The 22,559-nt window shown below is 40.6% G+C and overlaps 2 protein-coding genes across 2 annotated transcripts in view; one reads left to right on the top strand and one right to left on the bottom strand.

Annotated features, from left to right (window-relative positions):
- RMC1 (regulator of MON1-CCZ1) lies at positions 1 to 17,260 on the top strand. The gene is made up of 20 exons (XM_082283517.1): positions 1 to 287; positions 2,866 to 2,942; positions 4,267 to 4,351; positions 4,737 to 4,793; positions 5,884 to 5,970; positions 7,584 to 7,724; positions 9,305 to 9,408; positions 9,861 to 9,950; positions 10,597 to 10,702; positions 11,984 to 12,095; positions 13,099 to 13,143; positions 13,557 to 13,610; positions 13,905 to 14,033; positions 14,384 to 14,490; positions 15,179 to 15,298; positions 15,497 to 15,574; positions 15,729 to 15,833; positions 15,919 to 15,987; positions 16,135 to 16,360; positions 17,124 to 17,260. The coding sequence occupies exons 1-20, from the start codon at positions 69 to 71 to the stop codon at positions 17,201 to 17,203; spliced, it is 2,091 nt and encodes a 696-aa protein (XP_082139643.1). The 5' UTR covers positions 1 to 68; the 3' UTR covers positions 17,204 to 17,260.
- Positions 17,217 to 22,559, bottom strand: part of NPC1 (NPC intracellular cholesterol transporter 1) — a 27,642-nt gene continuing 22,299 nt past the window's right edge. Inside the window, exons 21-25 of the mRNA XM_082283510.1 lie at positions 22,185 to 22,385; positions 21,171 to 21,402; positions 19,992 to 20,105; positions 19,068 to 19,230; positions 17,217 to 17,836 (exon numbers count right to left, since the gene is read on the bottom strand). Coding sequence (XP_082139636.1) covers positions 17,754 to 17,836; positions 19,068 to 19,230; positions 19,992 to 20,105; positions 21,171 to 21,402; positions 22,185 to 22,385 — 793 coding nt within the window. The 3' untranslated portion in view covers positions 17,217 to 17,753. The remainder of the gene's footprint in view (positions 17,837 to 19,067; positions 19,231 to 19,991; positions 20,106 to 21,170; positions 21,403 to 22,184; positions 22,386 to 22,559) is intronic.

Consider the following 22,559-nt stretch of genomic DNA (forward strand, 5'->3'; position numbering starts at 1 on the left):
CGGAAGCAGCGCGTCACGCGCGAGGGGAGTGTAAACAGGAAGCGGCCGCCCGGGAGCGGGGGTCGGCAATGGCCGCCGCCATGAGCCGTGAGGCGCCGGGGCCGGGCGAGGACGAGGCGCCGGGAGCGCCGGCGGCAGCGGCGGCAGGAGGAGGAGCAGGAGCAGCGGGAGAAGGCGAGGGGCGAGCGAGGGGCGGCGGCTGCTACCTGGCGCTGTGCGCGCGGCCCGTGCACTTCGAGAAGGCGAACCCCGTGAACTGCGTGTTCTTCGACGAGGCCAACAAGCAGGTGGGGGCCGCGGATCCGGGCCTGGGGGCTCAGCCCAGCCCGCTGCTGCTCGCCTGCTTGGCTTTGGTTCCCTGCCCGGCTCTGGTTTCCTCCCGTCCCCTCCCTCGACTGCCGGGCATGAGCCCGGTTGTTCCCCTTCCCGCCGGGTGCTGGCTCAGGACCTGTCACCGTGCTAGAGGCGGTAGTTTGCTTTTTTTTCCCTTCACCAGTTTATTAGGCTGGATTTCACCTGCCTTACTGCCGTAAGGTCTTTCTGGAATTCATCGGAGTCAGCACTTTTCCTTTCTGTTCCAAGTGTCCCCACATGACTGGCAAACTTTGTCACTTTGCTCTTGGCTTAATTACCCTGATTTTTTTCACACCCCTTTCCATTCCTGAAATTCAATATATTCATTAAAAAATGAATAATTACAGCTTTCCTTGTGGCACAGACCTAGGCGGTCATTTCTTGGCTTTAGTGCTTTTAAGCATATTCTCCTTAATACCTGTATGGACTCCTGAGAGTTCAGCTCGGTATAGCTAAAAGATCTACAGCCTGTCATGGGGCTTTATCAATGTGGATACATTTCACTGTCTAATTCCTGTAACCGTTCTTTGACCTCAGCATTCATGGAATTGGAACCTTCAAGCTTTCTTCCCCATATAGCTGTCATGGATTGCCCCATGTGTGGACATGTTTGGAGAGGAAGCAGTATTTCTGGGGTGTGTTTCTTGCTGTTGCACTCTGTTCAGAATGATGACAGAATCATTTAGTTTGGAAAAGGTCTCTGAGATCATGGAGTCCAACCTTTGACTGAACATTACCTTATCAACTGGACCATGCCACTGAGTGCCACATCTTCCCTTAAACACCACCTCCAGGCATGGTGACTCCACCACCCCCCTGGGCAGTCCATTGCACTGTCTAATCACCTTTTCAGGGAAGGCATTCTTCCTAATGTCCAACCTAAACCTCCCCTGGTGCAGCTTAAGGCCATGTCCTCTGGCTCTGTCTCTGGGGAGAAGGGGGGAACCCCCAGCTGGCTACACCCTCCTTTCAGTGAGTTGTAGAGAGTGATAAGGTCTCTCTCGAGCCTCCTTTTCTCCAGGCTAAACATCCCCAGCCCCCTCAGCCGCTCCTTATAGGACTTGTGCTCCAGACCCTTCCCCAGCTCTGTTGCCCTTCCCTGGACATGCTCCAGCACCTCAGTGTCCTTCCTGAATTGAGGAGCCCTGAACTGGACACAGCACTCGAGGTGTGGCCTCACCAGTGCAGAGTACAGGGGGACAATCACTGCCCTGGTCCTGCTGCCCACACTATTGCTGATCCAGGCCAGGGTGCCGTTGGTTTCTTGGCCACCTGGGAACACGCTGGCTCACGTTCAGCTGCTGTCAACCAGCACCTCCAAGTCCACTGGGCCACTTTCCATTTATTTCTTCTTATAATCCATTGTCTTACATTTTGAGGGCTAGTTGAAATACCCTGTTGGGAGATACTGTATCATAGTGTGGGTGTGATATAACTACATAGAAACTGGTTGTTGAGAGCTCACTTGAAGGATTCATATTTTCCAGTGTAGATTTGTCTGTGTTTTCTTGTTAAGCTTAAATAGTTTGATTTCCATTGTGTCTCTGAATCATGTGTAACCAGCGTTTCAATGACAGTTTCCCATGTGAGAGACCTGCCCATGCAATCTTCTCATCTTGCAGAGATTAAGTGTTGCCTTCACTTTCTATCTACTTAAAACCAAAAATAGTTAAACTAAGTATTTGTCATTTTAATAAGGCTGTGGATTTGCTTGCAATTTATAGTCTTGACACCTGTATTTCCTGCCTGAGCATAGCAGACTGGCAGCACGGCTGATAGTACAGAGCAATGTCCCTGTTACCCTGAGACCTGATCTGTGTGCCTAGTGCTGCTGCACATACAAGTACCAATAAGGCATTTTTCTGCCTTTCTTTTTCTAAGCTAGGTAAAGGTTGTAACAGCATGACTTTATTTATTTATTTATTTTTTTAATGTTATCTTATTCCAGCTCAATACATGTCATATCTGTAGCAGGTTTTCTACACATATATTTGAAGTTGTGCTGAAGGAATTCTCAGTTGCTAGGGCATGTTGGCTGAAACTCCTTAGGTACATGCAAGTCAGGTTACTGTTAAACTATTCCTATTTAATAACGTGTTCTGACACAATTAAGCTTCTGGGTCATTGAGTTACATCTCTTCCCAATCCCCAAGATGAGCTTCTTTTTGTTTTAAACAATGCCCTGATGTCTCAGATACTTTTACTAGTACCTGACTTAGAAAAATATAAATATAAAAGAAATAAAACCAAGATAAAGGCTTATATCATATTTTTACTGATTTAACTTGCTCAGTACTTCAGAATATGCCTACAAGACTCTTGCAGTACTATGCAATCTGACAACTCTAAGTAAACTTGGAATTCCAGATTATCTCTGTGAACTGGCAGATCTGCAGAAGAACAAAAATTGTGTCTTATAGAAAAAATTAAAGATCTGGCTTATAGAAGAGGCAGCACGTGAAGGTTATGACTTTGAAAGAGTTAAAAATATGTTCAAAACTTTTTTTGTAGGTTTTTGCTGTTCGATCTGGTGGAGCTACAGGAGTTGTTGTTAAAGGTTTGGAAGACAGAAATCCTATTTCCTTCAGGTAAGGCCCCTTTATCTTGGGATAGAATCATGCAGTCTTAAAATTATGTGGTACTTAGTCCTGGTCTACTGTAATTCAGGTATAAAACTTTAAAGTAGTTCTTTCTGATCATATTTTGATTTGTTCTTAGATATAATCTTGCAATTAAGGGATTATGCTTTTCCCTCCCTATAGTCTTCTGAGGGGAAGTAATTAGGCTGTAGCTCGTTTTTTTTTCAACAACAGTCTTTTATTAAAACATGCTATACATATGAGAGAGTGATTCCTAAAGCAGCAGTGACTTATCCAAGGATACAGTTCAGCAGGTTATGCCTGTGATTCAAGCACAATGTCCAAACCTAGATGTAGGTTTCTCACCTTCTGTTCCTTGTTTAATCTAAATTGGCTTCTTCTATGTCTTCCGTTTCTTGTGGAAACATTTTTTGTAGAATTTGACTACAGTAAACTATTTTTACATATGTGTCTGTTAAGAGTGATGGCTCTTTGCACTCTGCTGTGTAAGGAAGTATTCTTTTATGCCACATCAATCCAGATATGGATGAAGCAATTTATAATCAAGATGTGTTTACTGTGATCTCATGGGTATTGCGTAGGGCCTGTCTTGGAAGTTGCTGGGTTTATTTTACTTTTTTGTTAGATTACACTTGTCAATCCTGAAGGAGCTGAAAATGCTTACTAAAATTCATGATGTTCCACTATTTTCATACTTGGCTGTCTCACTCTCTTTGGCTTGACTTAATAACATATGCTGGAGGAGCTATATACCTTATTTGTGCCAATTGTGCTGATGCTTGTTTGGTAAGAATACATTTTTATTGATTTTAATGGTGTGAAAACAGCCTCACTCTCCCTTTAACATCCAAAGTTCTTCCAGAGGCTGTGTCCTAATGGGAGAGCAAGGAGGCTTGTGTCAGCTAGCAGGAGTTCTGGAAGTAACAGAGCAGGTTGCAGGATGTTGGTGAGTGTCACAGAACTCCAGACTCACTGGGACAGAACTGAAAATGCAGGTTTGGATTGTCCCACAAGTTTTCCAGTTCCACATCACAGGCCAACAGAACTGAGCATTTGCAGTGATTTCAGGTGCTAATTTGTGTGACCTTAGCCATGATTCTGTAATTGATGTGTTCAGGACTTCTGAAGACTGAGCTACCATATTCTTTCAGTCTGGGTTTTGAATACATTACTGGCAGGCAAGAGTAATAATCTGTATTCAGAAGCATTTGCAGTGCACTTTTTTTCCTCTTTCATTGTCTTTTTTGAGGGTATATTCTTTAAGAAACTATTTTAGATAATATTTCCATAACTTGTGTTTCTTTCTGTACAGGATGGAGGACAAAGGAGAAGTGAAGTGTATCAAATTTTCCTTGGGGAACAAGATCCTGGCTGTGCAGAGAACTTTGAAGAGTGTGGTAAGAAACCTACACCCTGCAGCTAGGGAATTGGAGCTGGAAATCATCTACTTCCGGAGTAGAAGTCTCTGAGACAAATGTTCAAAAAGTCTGTTGGCTAAAAACACTCCAGTGAAAATTCCTCCATCATCCTGAGAGGCTGGACAGGCAGCATTGTTTTCTTGCTAGTGTCATCATTTAAGGAAAAGTGTAAGGGGGAGCCAACTTCTGTAAAGAATTCTCTGGCAAGGGTGGAGTGGAATATAAGCCAAGTTTTTCATATATCTGTATCTATATCTATCTCATCCAAAACAATCTGATAAACTAATATCTTTTCTTTTGTATCTATGTAAGTATTTTGTCTGTGCTTCATAATTGCTAATACACTTAATGGGTGTTTTTGCAGGATTTTTTGAATTTTATTCCAGATAGCCCTCAGCTAGAATATACACAGGAATGTAAGGTGAGTTAAATGTCCCAAGCTTATACGCTTAAGTGAAAATCTAAAGTTAGTTAGGCTGGTGACCTCTACTCTACAAGAGAACTAATTGAGGTACCTTTCAAAACACTAAAGGAAATGAGATATGTAGTCACTACTGTCTACCTAAACTGAGGTGAACAAACAAGTATTAACAACACCATGAAAACCTTCCCAGTCTTGTGAATGTAATTGTTTCCTAGAGGAAGCAGAAATGCTGTGAAGGCAACAAATGTCAAGGTTTGGTAAGGAGAAGAGACAAAGTGCTGATGATACAGAAGCAGTGGACAGTGATTATATTAGTGCCAGATATGTTAATGTGGATGTTTTATCCTAATGTCACTAAGCAGTAATAGTAAGCTATTACTAGTTTTTGTACTATGTTTGGTATTTTTAAACAATCTTTCTAATGTTTTGATGATTATTTTACCAGAAACAAGTACCATTGTCATTGTTTGGTATTTTCCAACTTTTAACTAAAACAAATTACATTTGTGGGTAATAGAATGCTAAAGTAAATTTTTATACGTCTGATTTGCACAGATCCCTTTATTCCTGTAGTCTTTAAAGCTGAAGCACTGTCTGCTTCATTATTTAGGACTATGAGTTTAAGTAAACCATTCTAGAAAAACCTTTATGGTAATGAAACTTCTGAGAGTAATAGTAGTAGATTCTGAGTGAAGTCATGGCAAAGTTTTCCACTTCGTTTTTAGTTTCTCTAAACATATCTTCCTGCTTTTCATGTCAGGAACTGGTTGAATTGGCAGTAGAGTTTGAAGCTGAGGAACTTAGTTTCCTCTAGGGTGAAAATAAAATTTGATCATGTAATAAACTTGTAAATCTTACATGCTGCCAAAAATCCAGGTTATACAGTAGTTGTGTTCATATGTAGTTTGGGAATGCTTTATAAAAGCAACTGATGCATGCTGGGTGTCTGGTTGGCCAAAAGTATTAACTCCAGAGATTGGATACCTAAACTGCCTTTGGTCTCGTGTTCTTCATTTAGTAGTATTAGCTTATCTGAATAGTTAATTTTTCCAAGTAAAAGAGTGTTTGTTTGCTTGTTTGTTAAAAGACAAAGAATGCCAATATTCTAGGATTCTGCTGGACGAGTTCGACAGAAATTGTCTTCATCACAGATCAAGGAATTGAATTCTACCAGGTAATACAAATAACTCCCATAGGACATGCTTAGAGACTTGAAAATGTAAATTTGTAACAGCATATTTGAATTTTTTTCTTGTCTCTGTAATTGAGAAAGTGTACTGGTTAAAAAAAAAACTTCTTCCATTTTGTTTTCAGACTACAATTTTTAAATTTTTTTGAGAAGTATACTTTTTTAGGGCAGAGCAAATTTATCATTTACAGGTTTTAAAACCTTGTATAAAGGAGTACTCAACTAAGTCTTGAAAACTCTTAGATTAAGAGATGCTCTTGGCTTGTATGGAAATGAATATTTAAATCTAATGTGAAATACCACTTCATGCAAAACAAATCAGCATTGGGGAAGATGTGTAAATGCTTAAAAGGTGGCAAAGAACAAATAATTGACTAGCTAGAATAGCTGCAATTTGCAGAAGAGTTCCTTCTATGTTGACCTCATTGAGTTCCTCCATGTAATTACCTTTGCATATGTTTTTAAAGATGTCTAATGAATAAATAACCAAGTCTGACATTCATGATGAGGGATATTTAAACACTTCACAAAAAAAAAAAGTTGGGCACTTTGCAATAATTTCAGTCCTGGAGCTAAGACACAATGTTTCTAAGAATTACTAATAACTAATACTAAAGAAAGTAACTGAAAAAGCAGCATTATTTCCTGCTGATCAAAGGGGAAAATATATCTTTAGCACCTGAAAGGATTATGAATGTCAAACATGCAGGTAAAAGGACCAAATCAAGTACATGTCTTTCTAAGGAGAGGGTATTTATGCCCTTAAAATGAAGAGAATTGGTTTATATACTTAGTTCTACAAAAGATTAAGGAAGCTGTGAGTGCAGTAAGAATATTGTAAGAAGAACTTTTTGATAAAACTTCACTAGTTGTTTTGATGCCTAGGTTTTAACTTTTATATTTTCCTGATTCTGTACTGCTTCGAGTGTAACTCTGAGGTTTCTTGTAGCTTGCTAATTTCTGTTCACTTGTGCTAGGTAGACATAACAAAGCCTCTCCGGGCCTGCTCTCCAAGGTCACCCAGACCATCCTAGGCCCAAAGAGTATAATCCAAAGGGCCTCTAAGGGGGGGCAAGTTGAGGGGAATTACATCATTGAACTGAAGCTTTAATTGGAGAATTAAACCTGATACGCAAATGAGCCAAACCTATAAAGGTGTGAAGAACTCATGACCTGTTCTCCATCTTGGGGTCCATCTTGGCAATAGCCTCTGGCCCCAGGGGGTACCTTTGAAGGCCTTTCAAATAAATACCTATTTTATTCTTTTACTCCTGTCCAGTCTCTGTGTCTAGGAGGCCTCTTAAGGCATCAGTTTCAAGCTAGGTGTTTTCTCCATTGTGCACAGAATGTATACCCAGATCTGGATGATTGGGAAAACACAGCACCTTTGAGCTCATTAGGATTTGATGTGCTTTATTTCCTTAGCTACAGTAAAGTGGGGCCTAAGCCATAATTGACAGGTTTCTGATGTTTAATTCTAGCATGGTAAATGTCTTTACACTTAACTGTTTCTCATTAACATTCCTTGCTCCTGTGCATTACCATTTATGCTGTTGGAATACTGGTGGTAACATAATGCTAATATTCTGTGTTTCCAGGTATTGCCAGAGAAACGAAGTTTAAAGCTTCTGAAGAATCAGAGTATTAATGTCAATTGGTACATGTATTGTCCAGAGAGCTCTGTTATCCTCCTTTCAACCACTGTCCTTGGCAATGTCCTGCAGCCATTCTATTTCAAGGTAAAGGGATGTGTTCCAAACTTTTCATTTTAATTTTTTCTTAAACTGCTTCTTCATCCAAATATTCTATTCCTTGAATTTCTTCCAAGAGTGTATGTGTTCACATCCTTGTATGACAATAAGCAAATCTATAAGGTATTTCCTAGGTGATGGCTTAAAATTAGGTAGTTCACCCTTTCTTACATGCTCTTTGAAAAGTGGTGTGTCCAGACAAAGCTGGACAGTTGACCTTGAGAAAGGAAAGAAAAAATTGGTGACTAAAATATTTTACAACTTAGATGTCTTTAAAGAGAATTTTTTTCACTTAAATAGGTATTTATGATTTACTTTTAATATGAACATTTGCTCTCTGTAGTATGATAAATAAAAAGTAAGGGCCTTTCACTTGTGATTATAATTATAACCTTCCAAATATGACTGGATGGAAAAGAGATAAAGAAAAAAGATAGCACTTAAGAAACAACTGTTGTTCCAAGCCGAGAGAGGGCTTTGTCTACAGTAGTTACTTCTTTTGGTCTTCTTCCCTGTGGGCAACACTTACTGTGTTACTGGGAAAATATTTTTCATTTTATCTTGGAAAAAGTGTGTTGTGAGAACTAGAATCTGTTTGAAGTTAATGATGCAGTCAGGTGATTTTAAAAATGAGGAAAGGAACTACAGCATTTGTCTTGCTCCTATGAATGGATTAGGAAGATTTCTGTGGCAGTTTAAGGGTAAAGAGATTAAAAGGCAGCTTATTCACATGGTTTGTGTTAATCTTGTGTAGGGTCTGTACTGCATCCTGAATTGATGTTCCCTTAGGTGTCTGGGAGGAACCTACTAGCTGCTCCCAGTTTTCTTTTGAACATCTTAGGTTATGGTTCCCCCTTCTTCACAATTTGTGTCAAGTTGCAGCTTGAAGCTAAACAATTTTTATCTTGTGTTCAGAAGGTAATATTTAAAGATCTCCTGAGAAAGGTCCTGTACTAAAATAATATTTGAAAATAGAGATCTAGCAAAGGAAATAGTTCTGTAGTATTCACACTTCACACTCAAGAATGAATCAGTAAGAATGGGAAGTGAATTTCAGTAGAAACTTGGGAAACTCTGAAAACTTGCTTAAATATAAATTCCATAGAAAAGAGGAAGAGGAGAGAGGAAGCCTTGGGTAGGAGAAGGGGTATGCTGTAAGGAGACGATGAATGGTAGGAGGTAGTGATATTTTCTGCTTCCCAGGAAGCAGTTACTTAAGAGTAGGAGCATATACTTTTCTGGAAGAGGGAATGTAAGTTAAGAGAACTGCACTTTTGAGATCTCCAGACCAGTTGTACATGGGATTTGCATACAAATTTGTTTGACTTAATTAAAATAGAAATATTTTTGTAGCTGGAGTTATAAAATCAAGACGGTAAAGCTTCTGAAGTTACGGAAGTGTGTTAAAAATCACTTGGGGTTTTTTTGGTGGAGAACGCACAAACCCTTTCTTTTGGACTATGGCCGCCCTTCGCCTGGTGGGGGCGCTGGTGATTCAGCGTTCGGGGAAACGCGGCTCGGCCCCGTCTGGTTCAGGCCGTGACAGTTCTTGTTTTGCTGTTTAACAGAGTGGGACCATGTCAAAGCTATCAAAATTTGAAATTGAGTTACCTGCAGCACCCAAGTCATCCAAGCTCAGCCTTTCTGAAAGAGATATTGCTATGGCTACAATGTACGTATCTCACTCATCAGGTCTTTCTTGGGAAGGTGGGACAGTTCGGGAATTCTGGGAGAAGACAAAAACAATACGATGGTTGCACTTGTTCCTTGTTTTAGCAGCACTATTGCACTTCAGTTACTGCCTTGAACAAAGCATCTAAACAACCCTCTTGGGGCAAGGTGGGGAGGGGAAGGAAATGGAGAAGTCTTACATGAAATTGTTCCCGATTACCACAGAAATTTAGAGAATGTTTCATTTTTTAGTTGATATTTTGATAGAGGAATCGTTCACAGATGCTTAACTTGCATGGGTATAGGTCATGCATTGTGATGTCTTTCACTTTTAATTAAATTATCACCTGATTTAGGTAATCTCATCTCTTCTTTTAGGATAAAATGCATGGCTCTAAGAGATTGGTAGAGCTTTTAATTGAAAATAATGCTTTAATCCTGTTGTCTTGTTAGATACGGGCAGCTTTATGTTCTCTATTTGAGGCATCACTCAAGGACTTCCAACAGTACAGGAGCAGAAGTAGTGCTCTATCACTTACCCAGGTAAGAGCAGAATGAAGAACAGTAGTGGCAGTTCCCATTTGTGTCAGGGTGTTGTGGTTTAATCCCAGCTGGCAACTAAGTACCACCAGCTGCTCCCCCAAACCCCTGGTGGAAGGGGCACCAAAAGGTAAAACTCATAGGTTGAGATAAGAACAGTTTAATAAGTGAAATGGAGTAAAAACTAATAGTAGTAATGAAAAGGGGGTGGAGGAGGGAATAAAACCCATGAAAAGCAAGTGACACAATAACAGTTGCTCACCGCCCAGCCTGTCCCAAGCACTGATCTGTGCCTCCTGGCCCACTTCCCCCCATTTATTTACTCAGCATGATGTCCTAAGGTATGGAATATCCGTTTGGCCAGTTCAGGTCTGCTGTCCTGGCCCTGCTCCCTCCCAGCTCCTTGCACACCTGCTGGCTGGCAGAACATGGGAAACAAAGAAGTCCTTGATGTAGAGTAAGCTCTGTTCACAACAGCTAAAACATCAGTGTCTTATCAGTGTTTTTCTCATACTAAATCCAAAATACAGCACTGTACCAGCTCCTAGGAAGAAAATAAACTGGGTCCCAGCAAAACCAGGATGAAAACACATCTTTTATAGTCTAAACAGGCTTGTTGACCAGTTCTCATTTCTCTTTGTTTCCATAGAGAGGGCTCCTGTAAGAAGACACATATTTTAAAGCTGAACAGAACTGGGAAGTTTGCACTGAATGTAGTGGATAACTTGGTGGTAGTACATCATCAGGATACTGAGGTCTGATTTATTTATATTATGTTGTGCCGTAACTTTGAGAAGTTCCAGGCAGGTTTTAGTAACACTCTAGAAATTACATTTCTATATTCTTAGCTTTGCCAAAAGCCAGAGTATTTGCAGGAACAAAACCATAACACTGTAAGAGATTCAAATTTATCCTTTTATCTTGATGGGCTAACATACAATTAGGGCTGTTGGTAATGCCTGCTTTCTTCTTACACTGTTCTTGCTTCTTGTCAGTTTCTTCTGATGCTTTGCTGCTGCACTGTGTAGGCTTTTAAGGCATTATACAAAGAGGCAGAATTAAATTGGATACTAAATTATTAATCCTGGGAAACTTCTCATATTTGAATGATAATGTTTCTATGACAGACTTAGGCTCCTTTAGTTTGAATGCCTGGATCTGTAAAAACTTGTATGAACACGAACCTTCTTGTGCATCTGGTACCATAGGTAAACCTTCCTTGTCTGTAGCCCCAGTAGCAAGGCTTGGTCAGTGGTTAAGCTGAAGTGGTACTTTGCTCTTAACCTGGGAAAAGTCTTGGACTTCTTGTATTGTGTTCTCTTGGACAACTTCCAAGAACTGGGGCATGTTACCTCCTTAGGAGGGTTAATTGATGTTTCATTTATATTTCATGTTAATTCTACTCATTAGCATTTAACCCAGAGCACTTTCTCCCCACCGTTTTGGTCAAGGTGTAAACATGACTATAGAAACCCAGAAAACATTACTCACTTTGGCTTTGGGAAACACCAGTAACTGAAGTTTCACTGGCACTGAAAGCAAAGTTGCTTTCCATGGTGGTCCATACTGGATAGAAATGTTAGTGACTTGAATTGAACAAGACTGAATGGTAGAAGCATGAGAATATCATACGAAGATACTGGAAACTGGGAGGAAAATGGTGCATCCATGACTAAGCAGTGTCAAAGTCAGGTGTCTTTTTACCAGGGCCTGTAATGACAGTTCCAGGGGCAATGGTTTTAGACCAAAGGGGGATAGATTTAGATGGGATGCAGGGAAGCAATTTTTACCCTGAGGGTGGTGAGACCCTATAACAGGATACCCCATCACCAAAAGCATTCAAGGCCGGGTTGGGTGGGGCCTTGAGGAGCCTGATAAGTGAAAGATGTCATCACCCCCAGTCCATCCCTTCCAACCCCAACTATTCTATGATTCTAACAGAGAATACAAGATGGAAATGTGAAATGCAGACTGAATGCATGTAAATGGGTGGTGATTCACATTTGTGAATACTAATTTCGTCTTTTTAATTGCAGACTTCAGTTATATTTGACATCAAGCTAAAAGGAGAATTTGATGGCTCCACAACCATCCATCAGTTTGTACTTCCACCTCGATCAATACAACCCTATCAAATACCTGTAGCAGGTAGAACCACTATATAATGAATAACCTAACACTTAGCAAGAGTACTTAAATGTAACAGCTCACATACAGGAGTGCTTCAGGTTTTAGGAGGCTGCTTACTAACACTTGAGTTATACATATTTGAGAGGGTGAGGAAGGAAGAAGGTAAGAAGCAATTGAGCATAAGTTGGTGTTCCAACTGTGTGCCAGCTACAGAAGAGTTGCTGTTTAAGGTGCCTGCTTCTTATAGTACTTTGCTTTTACTTTGCTTGAAAATTGTTGGGTTTGGGGAGTTTCTTGGCCGTGACTCTCAAAACTTGTGGGTGCTCAAAAGCAGTTCATGCTTTTCTGTCTTAAGTCAGGATTACATGATTTAGGAATTTAGAGGCTGAAAGACAATACAAGCTCAGAATCAAGTTTGGGACCTGTTTAAAAGTAATGCTACAATCAGTATTAGGACTTAAATGCTTAGATTCTTCTTGGATTACCTTTCTGTTCTCCAGCCCTAGAAGTGTGACCCTCAAGCTGGGAGTAACCAGAAATAGTCTGAGCACAGTTTCAGTAGCAGGTGATAAAGCAGCAAGGTTCTCTTTGTAGAAGAGAAAGGTGCTTCTATACAAAAAGATTGCATATTAAAAGCTCTTTAACATCTGAGAGCAAGTATGATAAATCTGCAGGTGGAGACCTGTATTAAACAAAGGTTAGGATCAGAATGTACAAACCACTGCTCCTTTTAAAGATTATACATTTAAACACAGCAAATGGAGTCTGTGTATTTAGAATTACAGTACTAGAGCTGGAATATTTATGCATGCATTATTTCACTTGGCTGAAAAACAAGAGAGTCATGTTTTGAAGGATTTGTTTGCCTTCTCAGTGTCAGATTTTCTTTGTATATCTGGCTACACAAATGGGTCTCTCTTTTTGACTGCATGCTACAGTGTTAAGATCCATAGTTGCCTTTTCAGTATAGGAGAGCTGCCAGAGTACTACTGCTCTTCACCAGATGTTATTTTTTCTACAGGCCCAGCTTCTGTGACAAGTCAGGCTCCTGTTCCATGTAAACTCTGTATCCTTTAAATCCTCTCAAAAAGTAAAAACTTCATTCTAAGTATCAAGCAGGGAAGAAGGAAGCATTTGCTACCTTGGCTCCTTAACAGAGCAGTTTTAGCCAATTATGCACATGTACTTCAAGACAAAATAATATGCTTCATAATAGCCTCATAATGCTTTCACAGAGTTGTAAACACTGAAGTCTAGTATAATACCACATTTCCTGATTGAGACACATGTATGAAATTATTGGATAAGTACATTGTAAGATTGAAGGCATCATTGCAAGAACATGGTTCAAAACCTCAGAAGTAAAAGTGACAGTAAATGAAAGTATGTTAATGGGATCTGCTTCTCTACAGTAATGTGAATTCAGGAGAAACAGTTTAGAATCAATGTTAATATGGATGTTAAAACTTTAACATTTAGATTCTTCTTCTTGGATTGTCTTTCAACCTGATATTATCATCAGTGCAAGTGAAGGTAAGTGGTGAGCTCTTGGACTCTACAGTATTCATTATCAGGGTGTGCACTTTCAGTGCACAAAGCAGCTTAAAACTTAAGTGGCTTATTAGGTACATCTGCTGAGTTGATCACTCTTGGTAGTGATAACTGAGGATGATGCTATCTCTACAACTTTTCAAGGGTAATGCTGCTCTAAAATACAGGCTTAGAAAGGCAAATAATCTAGATTTGTGTTCATTTAAGCATGGAAAAATTGTATGTCTAGGCTATACTGTACAAGGCAATTCACTTTGTTTACTCCTTCAAATCAAGGTTACCTCTGGAGTCTTCAGGTGAAACTTGAACCTGTAGTTAACCTCTTGCTAGATAAAGGAAAACTAATGGATTTCCTTCTCCAGAGAAAAGAATGCAAAATGGTTATCCTGTCTGTATGCTCTCAAAGTAAGTTCAAGTGTGTTGTCTGTATCTTGAAAGTACAAAACTGCTTATTCATACTCACCCAAGTTAGCTAAGCTAGTTTTAGGTTTGAGATCACCCCTGAAGTGACCTTGGTCCTGTGGGATGTCATTTGCCCCAACTACCCTCAGTCACTATTCTAAAGGAATTTAACAGCATGAAAAAATTAACTTTCCCCCCTTGCCCCCCACCATTCAATTCAAATATACCTGACATGATTGAAAGTGTTGCATATAAGTTTAAAATTAAGTACAGAATAGAGACCACCTTTTGAAAAAGGCAACATTCAAGCCCCAGGTTACTTCTCCTCACAGCTCTTCTTTTTATCTTTTCAGTGCTCAGTGAGCCAGAAAGAGGATCACTATCTGTGATTGCAACTGTTTTTGACAAACTGAATCATGAATACAAGAAGTACTTGGAAGCTGAGCAAAGCTATACTATGGTAAACCATGTTAGCTAGAGTGGCTTACAGAGACAGGACAATTCTGTTTGCTTCTCAGGTGGCATGAAGGTGCAGGCATGCTCCTTTCTACTTAGGAAATTTAGGCTTACCTCAAAAGGTCCTGACTGCCTCAGGCTCCCAGTAAAAGTCTACTGTGCAAAATGATCCTCTCACTTAACACTTGTGAGTTAATATACCCCAGTGCTTGAAAGCAGAGAGAAGGTAGAAGCTGAAAAAGCAACTGTGAATCAATCACTACTACCTTGGTTTCCAAAGCACTGATTTCACTGCACACTGTATCGTAGCGTAACAGAGGCAGTCCTGATACCTCGCACTTACTTCTGTTAAAATAACCAATTTGAGCACTAGCTCAGAGTACAGTCACATACTCAAAACTCTTCGAAGCCTGAGGGCCTGTGGCAGTGTAGTTAGCTTGATTCATCTCCTGGCTTTGAGGTATATAATAGCAGCTGTATTTATATAACTTTAAAGAGCAGTTCTAAATTTAATATGAAAGCCCTACTGAACAAGATGCATCTAATATAATGTGGCCACAGATACGAATTTCCTTGTTAACAAAACATATTTATAGTTATGTTTGAAGCAGAAAACAGTCTGTACAAGTGTGACTGACTTGGAACTGTACAACACTACAGTTTTCTTTCTAAAAGACTTTGTTTTCTCCTAGGTGGTAGAAACAGGCCTGAGTAGAAGTAATCCACTCCTGAAACGTCCTGTCCGCACTCAAGCGGTTATTGACCAGTCTGATATGTACACACATGTTTTATCTGTTTTTACAGAAAAGAAGGTAAGTTAATTTTAAGGGCTAATTAAATAATTTAAAGGGCTAATTTGGTAGCAATATCAGAACAGCCAACTTAAGCTGACTGCTTGAAATTGGCTGCAGGAAGCTTTGTTAGGATTAGAGTATTTTGATGCCCATTCTTATGGGGTTATTAACAGAGAAGCTATGCAAGTTCCCACTAACACTTTCTTCCTTGTCCAGGAAGCACCCCATAAGTTCACTATAGCTGTCTTGATGGAATATATTCGCTCTCTCAACCAGTTCCAGATTGCAGTTCAGGTAAATCACTTACGTGCTAACTACATTGCCCCATTCTGTGAATGGAGCAAGTCCAGTCTTGGTCACATGTGTAAGTCCTATACAATACTGACTTCTAGATTATAAAAACATGTATAGAGACATACCTTTCATTGTCTTCTTCCGACATTCACAGCACTACTTATATGAGCTGGTTATCAAAACCCTTGTTCAACACAACTTGTTCTACATGCTCCATCAGTTTCTGCAGTACCATGTGCTCAGTGACTCAAAGCCTTTGGTATGTAAGACAAGTAGCTCCAATAAGCTAGTGAGGGAGGTGAGAAGTCTTCAGAATTTTAAGGTTATTTCTACTTTTGCCCTAGGCTTGTCTCTTACTTTCCCTGGAAAGCATTTACCCTCCTGCACATCAGCTCTCGCTGGACATGTTAAAAGTAAGCACTTCTCACTCTAGTAACTCCATGCCAGATGTGGGTTAGACTGGTCAAACAGCTTCCCTGGCCAGGCTTGAGGTAACTAACTAGCATCAGTCATTTGCATGCATTGGAAGCATTGTCTTACAGCTGTGATTGACTTCACAGAGGCTTTCCACAGCAAATGATGAAATAGTGGAAGTTCTGTTGTCCAAACACCAAGTTTTGGCTGCCTTGAGATTCATCAGGGGTATTGGAGGACATGACAGCATTTCAGCCCGCAAATTCCTCGATGCAGCGAAACAAGCAGAGGATGAGATGCTTTTCTACACCATATTCCGATTCTTTGAGCAAAGAAACCAGCGGTTACGAGGAAACCCCAGCTTCACACCAGGTAAGCAATAAGCAGGTTGACCAAGATACTCAGTTGTACAAACACAACTAAGACTTGTTTCATTTCCAATCCAGTTGAGCCTATATTAGAAGATAAAACTCATGGTACTTTTTAGCCTATGTTTTGTACCTACCTTTAAGCACAGTTCCACATTAACTTGTCTTACTCCTTTGTCTGCTGCACCCAGGAGTAAAGAGGCTGAGCTAAACATAAACTCGCAGATGAACCTTTTTGACTTGCAGCTGCTCTCATTGCTTAGCTTAGCAGAGCCATTATCTCTAATTAGTGCCTTCTCCTGAAGTCACCAACCAGGTTAGGAAACCTTTGAGTTCAGTTGTCTATTTCCACTAATTACAAAAAATTCAAGCCTGTTTTATGCTACACTTCTTTTTCCTTTAAAAGCCAAGCCAAACTTTTGCACCAGCAAAATGTTTGCAATCACCAGACATGCTGTTGGCACAGAATCCCACCCCAAGCTCTTGTATCTTGACAGTAAAGGGCTCTCATGGCTGTGAATCTGCTGGTTAGATACATGAACTAGATACAGAAACTAGATCAAACATCTGATTCACCTCAAGAATGACAGTCACAGAACTGGAAATACCTCAGTATTCCAGTGCTTTCTATTTGTTCAACTCCTGTACTCAAACATGTTAAAGATAAGAGTTAGTACTAATAAATTAAGGTAAGTGAAACTACACAATCTTGGCTCTTGGTTTCCGAGTTGTAAAGTGAACATTAACTTTTATTTTGTCCCCCTTAGGTGAGCACTGTGAAGAACACGTCACCTTCTTCAAACAAGTTTTTGGAGAACAAGCTCTCATGAAACCCACAACATTCTGAAAGACTCTTCCACTGAAATGTATAAACTTAATTTATTGCATTTAAGTAGATTTTTGGACTACAAAATTGCTATTTTATAATAAAGTATATACAAGACATTTTGGCAAATAGTACTAAAAATATTACAACTTGTGATGGCTTCCCCCTAAAAATAGAGACAAAAATTGCATTGACCTGCATTTAAAATTAGTGTCAGTAGTTTAGCAGTCCATTCTCATACACATCACCTCAATTTCATTGATAAAATGCTATTCAACTCTCACTACAGCTGGTTTAGGTTTCTGGAGAAAAAAGATGCAACCTCTTGAAAACAGAAGTGTTTTAGTAATATTATTAACACATCTAGTAATACTGCTACTTGAGCCACACTTAGCATTTCCTGAGTTTAAAGCTATGTCCAAAGCTGCAGCTGGTATCTTCTAGTTGAATCTGTGCAGGAGTCAAGTCTGTGGTGGTTACAGTGTGATAGTCATAGAACGTTGCTGCGCTTCAGTTCTTAAGAGCTGGGCCTAAGCCACAGTTCAAGGAGTCCACTGAACACTGTTAAAAACTAGAAGTAGAGGAGTCTCTCCCGTTCTGTACCTTTGGTCCTCTCTTGTGCAGCACGAGTTTTAGCTTTATTTACTGATGGGCCTGAGTGAGAGAGAACAGAGTTATCCAAAGGCTCCACATTACAGCTGATCAGTCATCAGGAAGCATGCATGATCTTCCTGTCTAGGGCCAGCTTAACATTCAGAAATGTGCTTCTGCTCAGCTGTTAATAACTCTCAGCAGCAACAAGGGCAGTGGTAGATGAATCCCCACCAGTCTTAAACTGAGCCTTACTTAATGGGGTTAAGTCTACCTTTAAGGACTACACTATACATGTGCATTTCCAAATTCAAGAGGACAGTGCTTGGACCATCCTCACTGCAAGGTATTACAGCTGGTGATGGGGTCCAAGGCTGTGACCCAGGAAGAGATGACCGGTCCGGGGAGATGGTCCCGAAAGGAATCATCTTCCCGGGGTCCGGTGTCTTCCTCTCAGCTGCTGGCAGAGGAGCCCTTGCAGAGGCTGTCAGCTCTTTAGTGATTATCAGCTCGTGATTTCAGCTCAGCTCTGCAGGGCAGCCTCCAGGCCAAGCCAGACCAGAGAGAGAGGAGAAGGCCCATGTGGCTGGTTCCGCACGAAGGCAGCTTTATTGTGGGTCCCCTCCGGTGAAGGGGGGGAGCCAGGGATGAGAACCCTCTCTGAGCCACAGGGGCCCATTGATCTTGCTTTTATAGGGATACAGGGGATCAGCAAGGGGACCAATGGATTACAGAGGGTCTGGGACAGACAAATGGGTTACAGAATGATCTGCATAGTGTCTCCCAAAGGATTGTGGGTCTACCTTTCCTCGCCATGACCCAAGGAAGTAGTTGCCTTTCCAGGGAGTCCTGCTGGGAGATTGAGCAATCTCCTTATCTCAGCAGACATCCCTCCAGGGCCCTGGCCCACAGCAAGGCAAGATTGTTTCTGCAAATGCAGGAACAGTGTCCCACAGGAGGTTTGTTACTTCCACCCTCCATCCCGTCCCCCAGGTTGAAACATGCTAATCATGCTGCTCTCTGGGGGCCACAGGGACCCAGCAGCCACCTTCACAAAGCACAGCAAAGTGCAGCCACGTTGGCCAGGCTATGCTTGCTTCAGTTCAGCAAGCCCACCACAGTGAGCTTACAGTGCCACCAGTCAGCCTTTGCTTTCCAAAAGACAGGCACCTTGGATGAGAGGGGCACATTTAAGTGCTGCTTTTCATCTCTGCAGTCCTTTCCATGGCATGGAAAGTCCACAGACAGCTATTTTTGTTTGAAGTGTGGTATAGAGCAGACTGTCACATCTTACCTATGTAACTAAGGAGAACTGGAAGAAATATCAGTCCATGTGTTGCTCCCAGCACAACCATAGCTAGATACATCCTGAAGTAGAATATCTTGAAGATTTGAGATTTGGAAAAAGCCAATACTACAATTCCTCCAAATTTGGTCAGTGTGATACCACTGAAAACCTGGCAATAAAAAAAAAAAAAGTGTTTTAAGTGGTAAATAGAGCTTTAGGTAATCCATTCCCTTCAAGTATGTAGCATTTGGTAACATTTCTGTGTAATCTAAAGCTCCTATATGTAAGTATTCCTCCTGCCCTGCCAGTCTAGAACCAAATCAAGATGTACTCAGGAGAAGAGTTCATGTTTTTGGTCCCACAGGACAGGCTCAGTATGATTAAAAATCCACTTTGATCTCTGCAGCCACCTAATTAATTTTTGCTTGAGCCAGATACAGATGAAAACCATTACTTAAATTGTGTTCCAGTGAAATTCTGTATGTGGCTGCAGTACACACATCACAAGAACTGTCCATTCCAACCCCATATTTAGTCTAAGATCAGTACTGCCTAAACACTGAGCCCTGCTTGTTTTCTACAAGCTCCAACTGCATCCCATATTCACAACAACCTTTCCTAGTCACCTCTGACTATCCAGAAGAGAAACACTTGAACTTTAATGGGACAATTTGAGGTTTATCCAAACTACTAGGTCAGCTAAAGCATTTAGCTCTTCTCTACTATTAGGTAGTAATAACATGAGATTAAAAATGAGCCTTCATCATCCCTATTACTAGTAGAAGCCTGGGTTGACCTTAAGGGCTTTAAGCATTCCAAAAAGAAAAGGCAAGGCCATCTTTATGTCTTAAGACATCTATAATATTTCTTAAAATAGTAAAGCTGTTACTTGGCTACTCATTTTTCCCTCCCCACCCAGCAGATACTCACTGAGCTGCCCATGTGAGACAGAGCTTCTTCTGCACGCTCTACTCTACTGCCCTTGGTACTAACAGTGAATGCTCTTGTCACATGACTGCAGAATTCCACAGCAATACCACAGCTCTGGAGAGTGAAAGGAAACACACATGAAAACACCAGTTAAAGGAGCACTTTGATGGCAAGGTCTCTCTTCAGAATTCGGGATGGGCTAGAAAGATTCCTATCAGCTGTGATCAGTCCTCAGGGTAAAGTACCATGGGAAGTTACAAGCTTAGTGTTAGTTGCTTCCCAGAGGCTGTTGCAGGCACTGTGTGGCGTTTTACCACCAATCACTGCTAACAGACAATCAAACAGGAAGCAGAACATGACATTGTTTCAGAGGTCAAAAGTTTCCTGATGTTGAAGCAAGCTGGCTTTGATGCAGTGCATTGCAGTGAACATTGAACTCTAGGATCAGTTTACAACTATCAGGTGCAATAACACTGCTTTAGAATAACACTGAATGTACATCCTGATTTGATACCATAACAATTTAGCTGATCAGTCATTTACAACACTAACTGACCACTTAGCTAATCTTGGCCTTACCTAGTAGATGCATGCTTGAACATACATCAAACTCTAACATGGGCCAGCAGTTTACACTAACCCTCAGACCTGCCACAAACCTCTAGAGAACACAGTAAGCCAGAGCAACCAATAGCTGCTTGCTGGAGCTAATTCTGGAGTGCTTTACCAAGGCTCTCTCTGTCCAAATGATTCCATCCACTTATGCAAGAACAATACTGGTGCTAGCATATCCCAGATCTACTCTGTAGAATATAAACATAGCAGAAGCCTTAACACAGACTAATGCATCCTCCCCCTTCAGCATGAACCACCTGTGTTGATGTGGAGCAGTACCAAGCCTAGATAGCAGCAGTAAAGCTGTTGCTGCAAAACAGGAGTGACCTCCACCAGAGGCAGTATAGCTTCAGTTCAATTGCTGTATTTTATCAGTACCAGGACTAGTTGTCAGAATAAACTTGTTTTCTCTTCTTCTAGATGTGTTAAGATAGTTCCAATTACTGTTCAAATGCCTGTCGAAGTTTAGTAGCAGAATACTGCTCAGTATCTCGAGTATATATGTAGGACACAGAACTGCTCAAAACTTGGAAAGAGAAGCAAAGGGATGTCTTGTTGACTTACCATGACAAGATTTACTAATGAAACTGCATTCAAGCTGATGCCCCAGAGCCACATCACTCCAAACATGTTGACGATGATCATAGCAATAGTTATTGAAACCACAACAGCAGCCCATACTTCAAAACCAAGAAGCACAGTTGTCACCAAAAATATTGATCCCAAGGAGATGCAGAGGTTAAAGATAGCATCGTGCACAATTGTCAAGTATTGTTCATAGAAGACATAAAACACACTGTGGAAAAGAGAGAGGTTGGCATTAGCGATCTTCCCTTTTGTATGCTAATATTAGATCAGCTTCTGTGCTAAGGATAAAGTAGCTCCCCCCTGACAGAAGTCACCAACAGAACCTGGCTTCTTTGTATCAGTGGAATGTCATGTAACAGCCAGCATTCTGTAGGAGTCAACTCCTCACTAATACCTCAAATAAAGATTGTGTCTCAAAGTCAGGGTAATTCCCATATTTCAGTATAAGCAGCTACAGTAGATACCAGGAGGTAGGTCCTCAGATCCACTGTGATATCTGCAGGAGCTACTGCAGGTGGACCATAAGTACAGGTAGGATCCTTTGATGCAGAGGTCAGTATTTCAGATGTACAGATACCAACTCCAACACAATTTTAGTGTAGTAGTGTTATGCTTGACATTGCTGCTGCATTTGCTTTACATTTAAATAAATTATTTGAAGTCAATACATTCACATCACAGCTTGCAACTACCCATGTCAATATATCTGCTTATGTTAGAACTATTGAACCCTACTATAAAAGCTAGGAAATGCCCAAAAATGGAGCCAGAGCTACCTTTGTAGTGAAGGATGTAAGTTAGTTATCGATTACAGTAAAAAGAGGCCAGTGCTACGAATGTAAATTTTATCTTTCTGGTTTTACTAGAAATCCCCAAATCTCTGCATTACCTTCTGCTAGGTAAAACTCAGGTTTCTAAGATGTTATTAGCCAGCTCCTTTTCTGTGTTGCTCAAGTATTTGTCACCAAGGCAAGAAACATCTAATCATACCTGTAAGGAAACACCCGGTAGTTCTTCTCTTTGATGCCCATGGTTTCAGTAATGTTGTCTGCTATAATCCGAGCTTTCCTCATAGCATCAATAAAATCAGATGATGTTTTCAGTACAGTATGGTAAGTCATAAAATAAGTGGCTCCAATGTCAGTTTTGTTGTTTATAAAGTTGACAGCAGAATTATAGGCAGCATGTCCTCTATAAAAACGGACATATTAGATATCAGTGTCAGCACCATTGAAATTTATTAGCTTTTATAATCTTACGGAATTCTAGAATGGTTTGAGTTGCAAGGGACTATAAAGACAGTCTAGTTCCACCCCTGCCATGAGCAGGGACACCTTCCACTAGACTAAGGTTGCTCATATCCCA

The sequence above is a fragment of the Coloeus monedula genome (assembly GCF_965178545.1).
Source record: "Coloeus monedula genome assembly, chromosome: 1".
NCBI classification, from domain to species: Eukaryota; Metazoa; Chordata; class Aves; order Passeriformes; family Corvidae; genus Coloeus; species Coloeus monedula.